The following is an 18,829-nucleotide window of genomic DNA, read 5'->3' on the forward strand; positions in this document are numbered from 1 at the left end:
CAATAATTACTATTCCCACTCCAGTGGGTGCAACAGTAGGGAAAACTGACCCTGAACCCTAAAAATACCCCTTTACCCAAAAACCTAAAACTGACCCTGAACCCTAAAAATACCCCTTTACCCAAAAACTGACCCTGAACCCTAAAAATACCCCTTTACCCGAAAACTGACCCTGAACCCTTAAAAAAACCCTTTACCAACAAACTGAAAACTGACCCTGAACCCAAAAAATACACATTTACCCAAGACCTGAAAACTGACCCTGAACCCTTAAAAATCTCTTTACCCACAAACTGAAAACTGACCCTGAACCCTAAAAATACCCCTTTCCCAAAAACTAAAAACTGACCCTGAACCCTTAAAAACCCCTTTACCAACAAACTGAAAACTGACCCTGAACCCAAAAAATACACCTTTACCCAAAAACCCAAAACTGACCCTGAACCCTAAAAATAATCATTTACCCAAAATAAATTAATATTACAATTAAATTACTTCCCACCCTATTCCCCTATAAACCCACAACCTGCTCCATCAGTAAAACATATAATTTAGTTAAAAATATAGATAAATTATCAATTAATTATTCTATTAATCAATTAAAATAAATCATTGCCAAATATTATTCCATACCAAAATAAAGTAATCATTAAAAAAAAAAATTTTCATTACAAATAAATTACTTCCCACCCTATTCCCCTACAAACCCACAACCCGCTCCAGTAGTAAAACATATAATTTACTTAAAAATACATAAATTAGCAATTAATTAATCAATTAAAATAATTAATTGCCAATTAATATAGAAATGCAAAATAAATTAATCATTTAAAAAAGTTATTTAATTACAAATAAATTACTTCCCACCCTATTCCCCTAAAAACCCACAACCCGCTCCAGTAGTAAAACATATAATTTACTTAAAAAAATACATAAATTAGCAATTAATTAATCAATTAATCAATTAAAATAATTAATTGCCAATTACTATTGAATAGCAAAATAAATTAATCATTAAAATATTTAATTACAAATAAATTACTTCCCACCCTATTCCCCTATAAACCCACAACCCGCTCTGGTAGTAAAACATATTATTTACTTTTATATATTTTTTTTTATAAAAACATATTAAACACATATTATAACAATTAATTTAAATACTTAACTAATATTTCTAACACATATTAGTAAATCGAAATTACTTACATCGATATATATGCTATCGATATAAGTAATGTCGATATTACTTACATCGATATATATGCTATCGATATAAGTAATTTCGATATTACTTACCTAAGAGTCGATATTCTGGCCATCGATATTCTGGACATCGATATTCTGTCCCATCGATATTACCAACTCGATATTAGTGTAAGTCGAAATAACAAAATCGATATTTTGACTGACTACCAAAAGACATAAGTGTAAATATCTGGAAAACAAATTACATAATACACAGATTGAATTATCTATAAAGATGATAGTCCTTAGACCAGACTGGAACATGACATTTCCTCTGTACATGTTGGACAGGCACATTGTCATCAGAAGAACAGGAAGACATATTTTCAGGAAAACTGTGAAGGGTTGCAGAACCCGAGAATTTCCTCCAATTACTTGCACCATTGGAATACCTCAAGCCGGATGAAACCTTAGACCCTGGAGACACATCCTTGGGCCACAACCACCTAGGAACCTTAACCACCCTAGACAAGTTCCACACGTTACCGTCTGAAAGTTCGACAACTTGCCTTCCAACACGCGTGACCATCAAAGGACTGGAATACCGAGACTCACCAGACTTGACATTTCTGCACTTCTTGACACAGACCCAATCATTGACGCAGAACTGGGAAGAACCACCACAAGGGGTACGATCAACGTCAACAGCCCTCCTGGAACCAAGCATTCTCACCCAAGGTTGAGACAAGTTAGAACCACTCCTCCTCCCTCTCATCTTCTCCAAAGGAGACAGGTCACCCATGCTCCTGGGTGTGTTTCTATAACACCACAGAACTTCACTAATGGTTTGTCTACAATCTCTTCCATTCTGCAAGGCAAGTTGAAGACCTTCCTTAAATACCCTGATCCATCTCTCAACGATGCCATTACTTTTAGGATAATACACTGACACGCGTCTATGTTTGATACCATGACGCTCCATAAACTCTCTCATCTCCAAGGATACAAATTGCACACCTTTGTCAGTTGTAATAGATTCTGGAAAACTCTCCCTTTCAAACACTTCATTCAAGAACTTGATCACTACACTAGATGTTATGCTAGAAACCATCTTTACCTCAGGCCATTGAGACAACTGGTCTATCAAAATTATAGCGTACATCACACTCTTGTTAAACGATAAAGGACCAGCAATATCCAATGATACACTTTCCCAAACCAGTGAAGGTCTAGATATGGGAAACCGTTCACACTGAACATGCTTTTGAGACTTATCACTCAAACAGCAATCCAAACAGTCTCTGACATGTCGTTCTATGCACTTATCTATTGCTGGCCACCAGAATTCACTTCTAACCCTTCTTTTCATGGATGTCATTCCAGGATGGCCTTCGTGAGCCATTTCTAAAATCTTGGGTTGTAAGTCACGAGGGACCACTAATTGCAAACCTCTAAACAAAACACCTTCTACTACCGACAATTCCTGTGCAACATGAAAGAAAGGGAGAAACTCATCAGACAACAACTCTTTACGAGGCCACTGGGTTTTTACAAAATTGCAAATATCACCAAGAACAGAATCATTACCACACGCCAATTTCCATGCATCCTCATCAATACAACCTTTGGAGATTTCACAAATTGACACAACATTATCATCATCCTTATCTTCTTCCACAACATTGTCATCAGGAATGGGCAATCTAGACAAGCAGTCAGCTAATACATTCCTAATACCAGGGATATATTCTACTTTGAAATGAAAGTCCTGAAGCTTGTACTGCCATCTGGCAATTCTTGAAGTCGCTTTGCCACAACCCTTGGTAGTAAATAAATCCACCAAAGGACGATGGTCAGACCAGAGCTTAAAAACAGTGCCATACACATACTTGCGGAAGTATTCTATGCCCCACCAGCAAGCAAGAGCTTCCTTTTCTAAGGTGGAATATTTGCATTCAGCATCCCTTAAGGGTCTAGATGCGAATCCAATTGTCACCAATTGGCCTTTTTGACGCTGCATTAAAACTGCACCAACTCCTACATTACTAGCATCAGTGATGATAAACGAACAGTGAGCAGTATTAAACGTTGCTAAAGCAGGTGCAGATATGATGTTTTGTTTCAGCAACAAGAACTCTTTTTTGCAATTATCATCCCAAAGAAATTGAACATTCTTTTTCATCAAATTCCTCATGCTCACAGTCTTATCAGAGAACAGGGGAATGAATTTCGAATAATATTCGGCAAGCCCCAAGAAAGATCTGAGCTGATCTTTGTTCACAGGGTCTGGAGCTAACTCTATGGCCTTTACCAAATTCATTTTCGGGGAAATGCCCTCCTTACTTATGGTATGCCCCAAATAGTCAACAGAAGATACACCAAATTTACATTTTTCTCTTGTAAGTGTTAGACCACTATCTTGCAACACACATAAAACTTTATACAAAATCTTGGAATGATCAGACGGATTGGATGCAAAAATCAAAATGTTGTCTTGGAAATACAAGACATTGTCAAAATCCTTAAAAAGATTGTGCATGACCCTTTGAAAGACGGAAGATGCTGATATTAGACCAAAAGGCATCCTTTTGTACCTGAAAGCACCCTCTGAAGTGATGAAAGATGTCAAATGCTTACTATCCTTGTGTAATGCTATCTGGTGATAAGCTTTGGACAGGTCCAAAGTAGAAAAAATGGATGCCCCCTTCAATTTAGTGAACATTTCATTAATATTAGGGAGCGGATGTCTATCCACCCAAACGTTCCCGTTTAAATCCCTCAAATCCACATAGAGTCTCACTTTGCCGTTGGGCAAGAACCTAAAGTCAACCTGGAGTCCCTACCTGCATCGTTACGCCTCGTCAGATGCGGAGGATCACAAACAGGCGAGAAGAGTTGAAAGCGGTGTCTGCGCTGTGTCACGGTCTGTGTCGGCATTGGGAGAGTGAAACCGCCACTGTTTTATGACCTTAATTGAGGAGGTGAAGTAATTTTGAGCACTTTTGTGATTCCCGGTGAGTCGCGCAGCTCGAGCCAGTGCGCATGTGCGTGACGTAACAACGTCTACGCGAGTCTAGCAGCTCGAGCTGATGCGCATGCGTGTGACGTCACGACGTCGTTTCACGCATTTTGACGGACGGCGGCCATCTTTTGGGATAAAAACCAATGCAAAGCAATGACGATCTGGTGACTTTGTGGATTTGACTGGTTTTCGCGCATTAGATCAAATGGTCCACAAAATTGCTGATGTCAAGCTTCAAGGAAAACTGTTAGACACTGAGGATCTGACTTTAGACAAAGCGTTAGATATCGCACATCGTTTTGAAAATATGAAAGTTGGAGTGAAGCAACTCGCAGAAAAAAGCATTGCTGAAGTCAACATTGTAAAGAAATCTAACTTTGAGGAAAGATCTTCTTTCAGAAACAGAAACCAACAGTTCCAAGAGAGGAGAGAATTTGCATGTTTTAAATGTGGTAGTCCGGATCACCTAGCAAATGATAGAAAGTGTCCGGCAATTGGCCAAGTGTGCAGATATTGCAGAATGAAGGGTCATTTTAGCAAAATGTGTAAGAATAAGAACAAGTTTAAAAGTAAGGGTTTTAGTCAAAAAAGGGGTTCTGATGAGCATGTAAATGAAATTGAGGATGATTACTTAGAAGAAGAATTTCTTTTTGCAGTGTATGAGGTCAATGCTTGTGATAAAGATTCTCCCTACTGCACTGTAAATGTTGGAGGGAAGGAAATCAATGTCATGGCAGATTCAGGGGCGAAACACACTCTCATTGGTGAAGAATGGGTAAAAGAGTTTCCTGGTTTAAAATTATCTCCTCCAGACATAAAGTTGCTTGGGTATGGGAGGAAACCCATTGACATTCTTGTTTTTTTTACGACATCCCATCCTCGTCGCCAGTGAAATGAAGTCGGTTCCAAAGTCAGGAAAGCTGATTAGAAGTAATTTATTGAAGAGCAAAGTAAAACAGTACATATCAATTAACCTGGGTCGTAACTGTCATCCCATGGAATCCGGAACACAGCAGTGTTCCTGATTCCAGGCATGACACAACAACACCACAATGTGCCAGACTCTTTGCTTACTTTCTCAAAGGTAGACGCCACATGATTTCTATTCAGACTTATAGTGCTTTCCAAACTTTGCAGACTCTGCGTTGGTCTGTCTTTTGAGTTATACTTAAACTTTCGTTGACTTTTGAAATTACCAGATTTTATGTTAGTCCTCTTGCTGAACTATACTTTGTTTCTAGCTATTTACTTTCTGTGTATGCTGATCTTATGTCAATCTTCTTGCCATTTGTACTATTTGATACATTATGGAGGCTGATCTGAATTTAAATAACTAACTAATTTTTGCCTTCTATAATGATTCTTAAATGTGAATAAACCTTTATGGTTCTGACTTTGATTTTTTTCTGAAAACGTTTTTTTGTATTAGCACAAGGGCCATCATCTTATGAGACTCACACAGCCTTGGTCCTGGGTCTCAACCCCTTTAATTTAATAATTAAATGCTTTGACAAACATTTGATGATCTTAAAGATTACCACCACTGGTGTAGAAGGGCAGTTGTTAGTGCAACAGTGATCTTGATATCTGCAGGGAAAGGTTTAATCAGCAAAAAAAATAATTGGTGAGGCATCACCTAGAATATTGTGTCTAATTACAAGAGTCACATCAGCATGTGAAACCCTATGAAACAAGGTACACATATGTAGGCCTTATTCAGAGAATGGTGGTAACATATAATCTTCCAATAAGCAGTTGCATCATAATTTCCTCCATAGGTTTACATTTTAACAGAGGATTCCCACCTGGAGGAATTGTCGTCACTAATTATGTTACCACTGTTTTCTAGAGAATTATACGTAATCACTCTTCTATAAGTCCGGTACTTTAGTTCTGTATACACAGTAAGACAGACAGGAGAGAAGTAATGTGATACAGAAATGTCAAAGTCTCCGAAGTTTTAATTCAGTAGTAACACAGAGAATATATTTGGTGGAATTGTGTTTCTATAATAACATAGGATTTTTTGGGAGAAGCTTGGGTGTTATTTAAGTAAGCTTTATTTTATAAAAAGATTTGTGAATACATGTAACTTTTTACACTTGAGCGTGTATGTGTAAAATCAGTGGCACAATTCTATAACACCATTGAAAGATATGGGGTTGATTGTAATCATAGTGGAATATAAAACGGGGTTGATTGTAATATTAGAGAAATATAAAAAAAAGTCTGCTAAGGGGCACATTGAAATCCTGTGAAAAAACAGGTGTGATAATAGTGCCAAGACAGTTTGAAATACCAGTGAGTGTGGTATTTCACAGGTGTGCCATTACCGCTCCATTCTGATTTTCACTCTCGAAATGGAGCATAATACGGTAATTGTCAGTGTTTTCACCAATTCTGAGGTACATGAGCTCAGAATGTTTGCTGTGTGCCAGCAAATATTTTAATGCGTGTATGCAAAAACTTGCAGATACATCCCCTGCATGAGGCACTCCTTAAAAGTTCATAACAATGACTCCAGAAGTTCGTGATGTATTTTGAATTTATTCATCAATGTTCAATCGTTAGATAAATGTTTCAAGTGATATTTGATTCATATCATCATAAAGTATCCATGATATCGTATTCCCTTTCTCCAATGCATTTTGGGCTGTACGCCCTCTATCAAGGAGAACTAAAAAGAAGAAATGAGCCCGTATTAATAAAAGAATGGAGGTGTACAAAAGACGCTAGTGGCCAATATAGTTATAAAGCGTGCCGATCAATGGGTGTTGTGGGTAAATAAGTGTAACCTGGGGGGTTTATTCAGTGGTGACGTGTGAGGTACGTTCAGTGAGGGAGTGTGTACGGATATTAAACACTAAGGATTGGGCAACAGGGTGGCATAAAGTGCGTGAGTGTAACGTCGTCTACTCAATTACTGGAACTAACAGTGGCAGGTCTAGGGGTTGCGGTTCCCGGGAGGGAAACTGTCAATGGAAACTTACTTGGTGGCGGGAAGCCGTAAGGATCTCCAATACGCTAATCCAAGGGTCAACGTGTGTGGCTGGCGTGGGGAAATATGAATGAAAGGATAGACGACGGAGTACGAAGGAACGGGAAATGGCGGAGGCCATTTTAGTTTGGGAGAGATTACTGAAAGGGTGGGGGCCATGTTGGAATGGGTGGGTGAGAAGAGTACAGTTATAATCATACACAGTGAGAGATAACAACTGATAATGAAACATCGGCAATAAAGAGCAATGTAGTAGTAAATAACAACAGGATTTTAAAGATAACAACTAAATTCGATGTGATCATTCAATCCATGTGGTTTAAATGTCTGTAAGCAATATATCCATTGCAGTTCTTTTTTTAGTAGGCATTTCCGATTGTCTATGCCTTCAGTGCGGTTAACAATTTCCAATACTACAAATTGGAGTTGTGCTATAGTATGGTGAAATTCCTGAAAGTGCATGGCGATGTTGGATTTCTCTTGTTTGGTCCGAATGTTGGTTTTATGTTCGTTTATTCGAACCTTGATTTTTCTTTTGGTTTTCCCGACATACATTTTGCCGCAGGGGCATTTCAAAGCGTTGATGAGGTTTGTGGAATCGCAGGTTGCGTTTACTTGTAATTTGATTGGATGACCTTTCATGGGGTGTTTGATGTGATTGCCCTTGATAATACAGTTACAGTTGCTGCAGTTTAGGCATGGTTGGGTTCCTTTGTAGAGTTGACTGGTGGAAATTTGAGTAGAGAGCATTTCTTTGATGTTTTTGCCACGGATGTGGGCAAACAGTGGAGGAGAGTGAAAAATGTCCCGAAAGTCTGGTTCTAGTTGCAGAATGGGCCAATGGGTAAGAATGATTTGTTTGAATTTGTGGCTGACTGTGGAAAATTTGGATACAAGTACAATACGATCCTGGGGTTGTTTGACACTCTTAGAAAGGCTTTGTTGTCTGGTGATGTTGGCAACCCGTGTTTCTGCTTCGTTCAATACTTTTTCAGGGTACCCTCTATCAAGAAAGCGTTGGTGCATTTCGCTAACTCGAATGTTATAGGTTTGTTCATCTGATACGATCCGTTTTATTCTGAGCATTTGTGAAAATGGTAAATGTCTTTTCAGGGATCCCTGGTGGAAGCTAGTGAAATGCAAGGTGTTATTGCGATCCGTGATTTTGCGATGTAGGTCGGTGGTAATGCCTTTTTCAGTGATCTTGACGAGGACGTCAAGAAAAGGAATTTCAGTGTTGCTGATTTGCCATGAGAGCTTAATGCGCTCATCTTTGGTGTTGAGTTCTGTGAGTGCATTATGAAGTGTTTCTTGTGTGTCAGTCCACATGATGAATAGATCATCTATGTACCTTACGTACATCTTGATTTTGTCAAAAAAAGGTTTGTTGGCATATATGTGAGATTTCTCGAAGCTTTCCATATAGATGTTGGCATACGTAGGAGCCGCGCAGTTTCCCATCGCCATTCCTGACAGCTGAAGGTACCATTTGTCATTTTCCTGGAAGTAGCTATGGTACAGCGTGTACATCATGAGTTCCATGATGAATGTTTGCATGGAAAGATCAATGTTACTTGAAAGTAGAGCTTGTTCAACCGCTTCGATCCCACCCTGGTGGGGTATGGAAGTATACAACGAGCTGACATCAGCCGTGCATAATATCAATGTTTCATTAGGTTCAATTTCAATCTGGGCCAGCTTGGTGAGAAATGCGGTAGTATCCTTGATGTAACTGGTGGATTGAGTTTCCAATGGTTGGAGATATCTGTTGATATATTTACCCGTGGGTTCATGTATAGATCCTCTGGTTGACACAATGGGTCGAAAAGGTGGATCGAGGAGATTTTTGTGTATTTTGGGACTCATTTGTATCCTAGGGCTTCTAGGATATTCATTTAGGAGGTAGTTTCTCGTGCGATCTTCGATGATACCTGATTCATGGGGTTTAGTGACCAAATTTAACAAGATGTTTTTGAACTCATGGGTAGGATTGTTGTCCAATTCCAGGTAGATGTTGGAGTCTTGTATGTGTTCACGTAAGCGTTGAGTGTACATGGTGTTGTTGATAATAACTAGAGCCCCACCTTTATCGGCTTTCACACATTTGATGTTGGGGTTGTTAGCCAAACATTTGAGGGTATCTCGATCTTTTTGTGTCATATTCCGATGTTTATTGGACCTTTTGAAGTTTAATTTCGACAAGTCATTGCGTACCAATTTCTCGAAGAGGTCAATGCATTTATGGCTGTTCGGTGCCTGATAGGTGCTGAAAGGTCGTAAACCCTTGAGTTGGTCACTTTTGATGTTACTGCTCGGTTGTAGGATATTGTCAAAAAAATGCCGTGTTGTAATGCCTGTTACGTCGGCGTTGGGCATACACATCTGCCCATGTGTATACTTCGTCTAGCTTATAATCAAGCGTATCTCTTCGGTACTTTCGCACTTTTCGTTCGTTAATTTCCCTTCTTACCTCAAAACCAAAAAACCAACTTAGTTCACCAGGAAACTTAGACTTCGGCATTTTTTTGACAATATCCTACAACCGAGCAGTAACATCAAAAGTGACCAACTCAAGGGTTTACGACCTTTCAGCACCTATCAGGCACCGAACAGCCATAAATGCATTGACCTCTTCGAGAAATTGGTACGCAATAACTTGTCGAAATTAAACTTCAAAAGGTCCAATAAACATCGGAATATGACACAAAAAGATCGAGATACCCTCAAATGTTTGGCTAACAACCCCAACATCAAATGCGTGAAAGCCGATAAAGGTGGGGCTCTAGTTATTATCAACAACACCATGTACACTCAACGCTTACGTGAACACATACAAGACTCCAACATCTACCTGGAATTGGACAACAATCCTACCCATGAGTTCAAAAACATCTTGTTAAATTTGGTCACTAAACCCCATGAATCAGGTATCATCGAAGATCGGACGAGAAACTACCTCCTAAATGAATATCCTAGAAGCCCTAGGATACAAATGAGTCCCAAAATACACAAAAATCTCCTCGATCCACCTTTTCGACCCATTGTGTCAACCAGAGGATCTATACATGAACCCACGGGTAAATATATCGACAGATATCTCCAACCATTGGAAACTCAATCCACCAGTTACATCAAGGATACTACCGCATTTCTCACCAAGCTGGCCCAGATTGAAATTGAACCTAATGAAACATTGATATTATGCACGGCTGATGTCAGCTCGTTGTATACTTCCATACCCCACCAGGGTGGGATCGAAGCGGTTGAACAAGCTCTACTTTCAAGTAACATTGATCTTTCCATGCAAACATTCATCATGGAACTCATGATGTACACGCTGTACCATAGCTACTTCCAGGAAAATGACAAATGGTACCTTCAGCTGTCAGGAATGGCGATGGGAAACTGCGCGGCTCCTACGTATGCCAACATCTATATGGAAAGCTTCGAGAAATCTCACATATATGCCAACAAACCTTTTTTTGACAAAATCAAGATGTACGTAAGGTACATAGATGATCTATTCATCATGTGGACTGACACACAGGAAACACTTCATAATGCACTCACAGAACTCAACACCAAAGATGAGCGCATTAAGCTCTCATGGCAAATCAGCAACACTGAAATTCCTTTTCTTGACGTCCTCGTCAAGATCACTGAAAAAGGCATTACCACCGACCTACATCGCAAAATCACGGATCGCAATAACACCTTCCATTTCACTAGCTTCCACCAGGGATCCCTGAAAAGACATTTACCATTTTCACAAATGCTCAGAATAAAACGGATCGTATCAGATGAACAAACCTATAACATTAGAGTTAGCGAAATGCACCAACGCTTTCTTGATAGAGGGTACCCTGAAAAAGTATTGAACGAAGCACAAACACGGGTTGCCAACATCACCAGACAAAAAAAGCTTTTCTAAGAGTGTCAAACAACCCCAGGATCGTATTGTACTTGTATCCAAATTTTCCACAGTCAGCCACAAATTCAAACAAATCATTCTTACCCATTGGCCCATTCTGCAACTAGAACCAGACTTTCGGGACATTTTTCACTCTCCTCCACTGTTTGCCCACATCGTGGCAAAAACATCAAAGAAATGCTCTTTACTCAAATTTCCACCAGTCAACTCTACAAAGGAACCCAACCATGCCTAAACTGCAGCAACTGTAACTGTATTATCAAGGGCAATCACATCAAACACCCCATGAAAGGTCATCCAATCAAATTACAAGTAAACGCAACCTGCGATTCCACAAACCTCATCTACGCTTTGAAATGCCCCTGCGGCAAAATGTATGTCGGGAAAACCGAAAGAAAAATCAAGGTTCGAATAAACGAACATAAATCCAACATTCGGACCAAACAAGAGAAATCCAACATCGCCATGCACTTTCAGGAATTTCACCATACTATAGCACAACTCCAATTTGTAGTATTGGAAATTGTTAACCGCACTGAAGGCATAGACAATCGGAAATGCCTACTAAAAAAAGAACTGCAATGGATATATTGCTTACAGACATTTAAACCACATGGATTGAATGATCGCATCGAATTTAGTTGTTATCTTTAAAATCCTGTTGTTATTTACTACTACATTGCTCTTTATTGCCGATGTTTCATTATCAGTTGTTATCTCTCACTGTGTATGATTATAACTGTACTCTTCTCACCCACCCATTCCAACATGGCCCCCACCCTTTCAGTAATCTCTCCCAAACTAAGATGGCCTCCGCCATTTCCCGTTCCTTCGTAGTCCGTCGTCTATCCTTTCATTCATATTTCCCCACGCCAGCCACACACGTTGACCCTTGGATTAGCGTATTGGAGATCCTTACGGCTTCCCGCCACCAAGTAAGTTTCCATTGACAGTTTCCCTCCCGGGAACCGCAACCCCTAGACCTGCCACTGTTAGTTCCAGTAATTGAGTAGACGACGTTACACTCGCGCACTTTATGCCACCCTGTTGCCCAATCCTGTGTTTAATATCCGTACACAGTCCCTCACTGAACGTACCTCACACGTCACCACTGAATAAACCCCCCAGGTTACACTTATTTACCCACAACACCCATTAATCGGCACGCTTTATAACTATATTGGCCACTAGCATCTTTTGTACACCTCCATTCTTTTATTAATACGGGCTCATTTCTTCTTTTTAGTTCTCCTTGATAAAGGGCGTACAGCCCGAAATGCATTGGAGAAAGGGAATACGATATCATGGATACTTTATGATGATATGAATCAAATATCACTTGAAACATTTATCTAACGATTTAACATTGATGAATAAAGTCAAAATACATCACGAACTTCTGAAGTCATTGTTATGAACTTTTAAGGAGTGCCTCATGCAGGGGATGTATCTGCAAGTTTTTGCATACACGCATTAATCTTAGATTTCTGGTGCCAGACGGAACCGCCTCCCTGGAGAGCACCCATCCCTACGTGAACACGAACTAAACCTAGTAAACATCACGCTGTGCACCTCCCAATTTCTCTGTTTTTGCCAGCAAATATTTTGCCACATTTTACCTTGTCATTTTTTGTAGGTGAACAGCAAAGGTTGCAGTTGCTGTTGCAAACCCTCATATCCCAAACCAGACACCAACTCCATTTTGAGTCCAGATATGAGATTTGATTGCACGAGGGTCGGAACGCAGATGTGAGTAAAGTATTATGTTACAATAAAAAAGTAAGTACATTAGGGTGTTGCAGTCAAAAGCTGCATGTCCTGACTTTGGGAATCCTCTGTTAAAACATAAACGTATGGAGGAAATATAATGCAAATGCTTATTGGAGATCTGAATATAAACTGAAGAATGTCATTGAGCACAGTCCTGAGAGTACAGCGGAGAAGAAATTGAGAACAAGAAAAGGAGATAAATGTCCAGCACCTGAAAATAACTATAAGGGAACATTTCTTATCAATTGAATTCCCATACTAGTTCCAAGAACGAAGGACGTAGAATCAGCACAGAGAGTGATCCCCAACAATAAGTAGGACAGTCTCGAAAGTGAGGATTAGTGCACCTACAAAACACCTTGAGAAGAGATTAGAAGGACACATATTGTGCAAAGAGAGCTGCACCGTGAGATGAGCAGAGGTCCAATTTTTATTGAAGAAATTGGAGAATATTGTGGAAGAACCTCGTGTGACTTGTGCTTACTTGTCAACAAAGAAATGTAACATCTTTCATTAAAATACACATATCACTAATGAAACAACGTCCCCTCAATTGAGGTAGGAACTCTCTCAGGTAAAGGCCACTGAGAAAAAAGTGTGACAGAAGGAAGACACGTTGTCATGGGAAGTAAATATCGATTACAGAGCTGCACAAGAACACACAGGGAGTGAGAGAAGACATATGTTCAAATTGGGAAGCTTTGCACAAGGTAACTCAGAATGTTTAAGCTTAAGAGGGACAGGAACACAAGAGGCCATTCAGCACTCAGAATAACTACCACCCAGCTCAGGCAAGACTACCACATAATAACATTTATATTAAAGGGGATGTTGGGTAAAGCACTCATGATATGTCAAACGGTATTGCTGAAGCTCAGTTCGTTTCTCGCCCACAATTGAAGTTAGCGATACTGACTGCAAAATATATACATAAAGGACAACCTGAAAGAAGAATCTATAGACCTGACACTTATGGTGATAAATAAGACAATTCTCACAGTGGGCGAGAAACACCACCAAGGTGGTCAGTTGTGCTTACGAATCCTAGCGATCAGTCATGAACATGCAGGAGTGGAGTACTAAACATACTGCCACAAAGAACAATGCACTAGAGAGGAACAGTGTTTATAAAAAAGAATAGAAAACAATGGAACACTTTTTTTAAAAAACATATTTTACTGGCTTTTTCAAGTTTCATATTAAACCATCACGTTACATATTGTGTATCGTCTTAAATGTAGCAATTTTAATAATCCACATATTATCATCGAAATATTGATCACTGTTGATGGTCATATTCTAACATATTAATTCAGCAAACTGTTCCCAACTCCCTCCAACCATCCCTCCCCCGTCTCACGCGTACTTCTTATTTTCATGTATGTGTGTTATTCGATGTAGGCTTGTGACATATTCATGTGTGCATGTCTAAAAACTCCCTGTTGTTGCGTCGTTTACAGGATATGGTTACCTCTCCACGCATTCAGTTGTACACCTCACATCAGTCCCTAAACATCATCCATTGTCTTAATGGCTTCTAGCATCCCATCCCATTCCAATGCTATTGGTATTTTTCTATAGCGCTTGAGGTCTTCTCTACGCAGTGCTGCGCTCTCAGCAGTACCCCAGCGCAGTAATACCGTGTGCCAGGTCAGTACATCCGGGGGTTTCCGCGACTTCCATCTCATAGTAATGTTTCGTATAGCTAATATGAGTGCTAGATCTATAAAACGGTATTGCACTTTGTACTTGGATGTTTGCTTATGCAACCCGAAAATGCACTCCTCTACTGTGTTCTGCACTTCACGGTTTACCGCTTCTCCTGTTCTGTGTCTGACGGTGTCCCAATATCCCCTCAGTTTTGGGCAGGTCCAAAAACAATGGAACACTTGATACAAAACAAGCAAACACATCACACTTGAAACCGGCAAATAAAGCAGCAAGAATAAAATACTAGGAAACACTAAAATACAATGCAGAATCAGGGAAAAAGGATAGCGCTAACTGGGAAATCTGGCATCTCTGAAAACAGGTAAGAAAATAAGAAACACTGCTACAATGACCTTTGCTGACTTGAGGAAACAAAGGCTTAAAAAAGCTAACTAATTGACGCCCATTGGGCTAAGTTTGCGCAAGATAAGATTCCTTTATTATTATTATTATTATTATTATTATTAATTATCATGTGCCACGGTTGGAATCCAGTTAGCACCTGCCAGCTATAAGTGTGCTTATTCCTTAATTCATCCTTGGCCAGCAAGTGTGGAGGTGTGCAGATGAAACAGTGAGCACTGCTTTCTACAAATGGGGGGCTTTGACGAAGAAGCAAACAGGCAGCCACAAAACTCTGTATGAATCCAGAATGTGAAATACATCCAGAATGCATATCAGGAAGCTGTAAACCAAAACTGGTATATGCCACAAGGACAAGAATTCTGGAAAACGTGGTATTTGTGAGAAACAGCATGCAGGGCAGGCTATCAAAACATCAGACATGGTCCAAAATGGGTGTGAAGTCCAGAATAATGTCCAGGAGGTGAAAAGTCAGTACAACAAGGTCTGGGAACTTAACTGAGCACTGGAAATTACACAAAACACAAATCCTAGTGGTGGGCAGAGAGTATAGAAAGCAGATTGTGACATCTAAAGACCAAAAGAGATGTTTGAAACTCAGGAAGGGTGACTGAAAGTAGATGGTTGCAAACCTACAATTAAGATAAATGGCCCAGTGAAATAACTGTCAGAACAGAATTTGTAATTTACTTATGATATTCTCAAGGTGATCATGTTCTTATTGACCTCCATTTGTGTTGTAGATTCTACTCCCTGGTCACTATAACCATGCATGTGTAAAGACACAACTAATGATCGTAGCAACAAGTATAATCCAAAATATTTGTAGGATGATCCTTCCTACAAGGAGCAGCAGAGAACTTTCCAAAGAACATTTTTTGGTAGTAGGCGCATCTCAAATAGTAGGTACTGTATATAGACCAGTATGGTGTGGGGTCTGGTTGACATCAGAGTACAGAAATGGGATGTTATTCTGAAGGTAATACCAAGTAATTGGAACTTCACAGTGCACATGATCTTACATACTCATATTACAAATCATTTACACATTTTTATGTTACACACTAACATATTTATCTGTTTAAGACACAGGGAGGTAAAGTGTTTAGTCCACAATGTTTTGAGTAACATAGGATAAGAACTGGGGTTATCAAGTTCCAAAATCAGAAATGGAGCCGCTAGAACATATTTTGTAATGTACTTTAACAAGCTTGCTATCTCTCTTCTGTGATTTATCCAGTTATAGCTCATATTTTCTTCAATAAGAGCAACTCTAATTAATTAAAGTAGAAATTTGCGATAGTGCAATACCATTGTGACCGAGAAGCTGCTTCGGCAAATTGAATAAAAGGAAGTCATTTTCTAACCCATTGTCCACATTCCAGTGTCTTAAAATTAACCATTGTTCACATATAACAAGTTTTGACTACTACATGTACTTTCAGAATATGGTTCTCTTAGAAGTTACAAAACTTTAGAAATCCTTACCTTGTGGCCAACAGCTGTCAATGTTTCCCAGATAGCATTCAGGTGACTGGGTATATCTTGTGCTTGCAAATACTCAATTATTCCAAAGTAAAGTACATTTTCTGCTAGAAAGAGGAAAGGTACACTACATTAACATTTCACGTCATTCATAGCAGATGTAGTACAGCAACACTGTAAAACGGAGAGAATGCCATACTTCATGGACAAAAAGAGCCGCTCGTGGGAGTGGAATGCCAATCTGAGATTTATGTTGCAGGGAGAAAGAAAAACGAAATGAAGGAAATATTTTGACGTGAGTTACACCCCAGTTAATTTGTGCTGCTAGTGGTCCCCTATAATGAAAAGAGGTGTCCTGTTGTGTACTGCTTGTGTCAGCTCAAAATGGATCTGCATGTCCTAGTCAGATTACATTTGCAGTTCTTGAATGCTTTGACAACTGGCCTTTGGATTGCTCCTGGAATTGTAATTAAAAGAGGAGGCAGTGGAAGGAAGCCAATTTGAGTAAACTGTACAGGGTCAGCCCAGGGCCTGGAAGGTTTTCAGGGCAATGCATGGTTCAGAAAGGGTAACTACTTTGTCTCCTTCAAGCCTGATCCCTCATGAAACCTTTCCTGTCGCATTGCAATGAGGGACTAGTCTTTTATCCCTCATTTTAAATCTACCTCTGTGGAGATTTTAAATATCAAAAAATACGCAGCCTCTCTGTTACGCAAAACACACTTGGTTTCTCTTTATTGTTTCTTGTCTGGGACGAGAGCTCCTTACCGCAGTCCCTGCCAGTGATCCCTACACTGTTAGTTTCCCAGGAGAGACAGACCAGAAGAGACGCTGTCTGTAATGCCATCTCTGTACAGACACACTACAAGACCAGAAGCTACCCGCTTCAATCCTATCCAGGATAGGAGCTTGCGAGGACCTTCTGGCCACACATTTGAGGTTTAAAATGTAAAAAAAAGAGTTACAGCATTGGATGAGTTTTTGCTGCCTCTCCACACTCTTGTGTTGGCTTACCGCTGAATTCTCAACAATTCTCGAAGGTGCGCCTTAAAAAAGAATGGATTTTCTGTGCCATTTAGAGCTTGCAGTGACCCACACATAGAGCGAACTCTGTACAGTCGCACCAGATTTTGGCACATTACCCCACAGACAAGTATATGCATATCTATTGATCATGCGCTTGGCACAGTTCAGCCTTGTGGCAGTGTACAGCTGGGGCACTGTTTAACCAGGGGCGTAGCTTCAAATAAATGTATTTTCTGGTGAATAGTTGGGTACATGTACTTTCAGTCGGGCATGGGAGGTGTCTGTAGGAATTCCCCTTGGATTTTCTTATGCACACATTGACAAAAACGCACACACACTTTCTCTCGTTTCTCTCGAAATCCCTAAAATAGGTTGATTATTTAACAAAATATTGTTTCTCTCAGTTAGTACTCCTATCAATCCACATTCCTCTCCCTTTCCACTGCCTTTTAAGCCCCTCTCATGCGCCCTGCTTGTCTTATAATACTAATCAAACTTCTCAGTTCCCAAAGTGTAAGAAGGGATACACTTTTGCATTTCCTAAGGTTGAATAAGGTAAAGACTCCATACTGCCAGTATTCATAAAGAGAGGCTCCTCTCTCCTAGAGTACTGTGTCCTACTCGTCGCCACTGTAGTTTGCCCAGATGTTGATCTCTCCCCAGCTATCTCTACTTCTGTGTCTATGGGTATGCATTCTACACATGCGACATCGGCTGTTCTCTGACCCACCCACAATGCCCTGCTCCAAATAGTACTCATCTGGATTAAAGAACATGTTGGCCGCCTGATTACACATAAAATTCCTTCAGTGCACTTATTGCCCTGCAGAGAGGATTCGCCTTGCCCAGGGCGCGAGATGGGAGCACTGCGGTGTCACGGGGACTGACTTCCTGCTCCTTGCTTGGGGATGCGCCAGACCCGTTGAATACTGAATGCTTGCTAGCTTTAGTTCCTTGGACTTGATGCTCGAGAGTCTGGTGCCCCGGAACTCTGCTCATGACCCTATTGAGGTCTGTCAAAGATACTTCAGCAGGCATACAGCGCCAGGCAACAATGCTGCTGGAAGGGTGGTGATGCACTGTGGAAGGCGCCAAAGTCCCAAGCATGACTACTGGCTGAGGGGCGCAGCGTATTGTCAAGAAAGACTGGAGGACTACTGGGCATTGATGCCCAGTAGCCCCGCACCAAAGGCATTTGGAGCCCCCTCAGGTCCTATTTGTCACTTCGGGCAGATGGATGGAAATACCCCCTCCTCGATGCCCTCATAAATACTGCTATATCAGCATGTATATTTTGTATATGATGTCCCCTTCTTTATTTGTAGTGTTACTAGCA

At 40.2% G+C, this 18,829-nt stretch overlaps 1 protein-coding gene across 6 annotated transcripts in view; it reads right to left on the reverse strand.

The window, feature by feature from the left end:
- Positions 1-18,829, reverse strand: part of MIA2 (MIA SH3 domain ER export factor 2) — a 702,601-nt gene that overhangs the window by 604,435 nt on the left and 79,337 nt on the right. For 4 of the 6 annotated variants that reach the window (XM_086937350.1, XM_086937349.1, XM_086937347.1 and 1 more), the window contains exon 6: positions 16,471-16,574. In XM_086937350.1, the coding sequence (XP_086793476.1) occupies positions 16,471-16,574 (104 nt within the window). The remainder of the gene's footprint in view (positions 1-16,470; positions 16,575-18,829) is intronic. The other 2 variants (XM_086937351.1, XM_086937348.1) reach the window with 1 other exon arrangement.

The sequence above is a fragment of the Lissotriton vulgaris genome, chromosome 9, assembly GCF_964263255.1.
Source record: "Lissotriton vulgaris chromosome 9, aLisVul1.2, whole genome shotgun sequence".
In the NCBI taxonomy this organism is placed as follows: Eukaryota; Metazoa; Chordata; class Amphibia; order Caudata; family Salamandridae; genus Lissotriton; species Lissotriton vulgaris.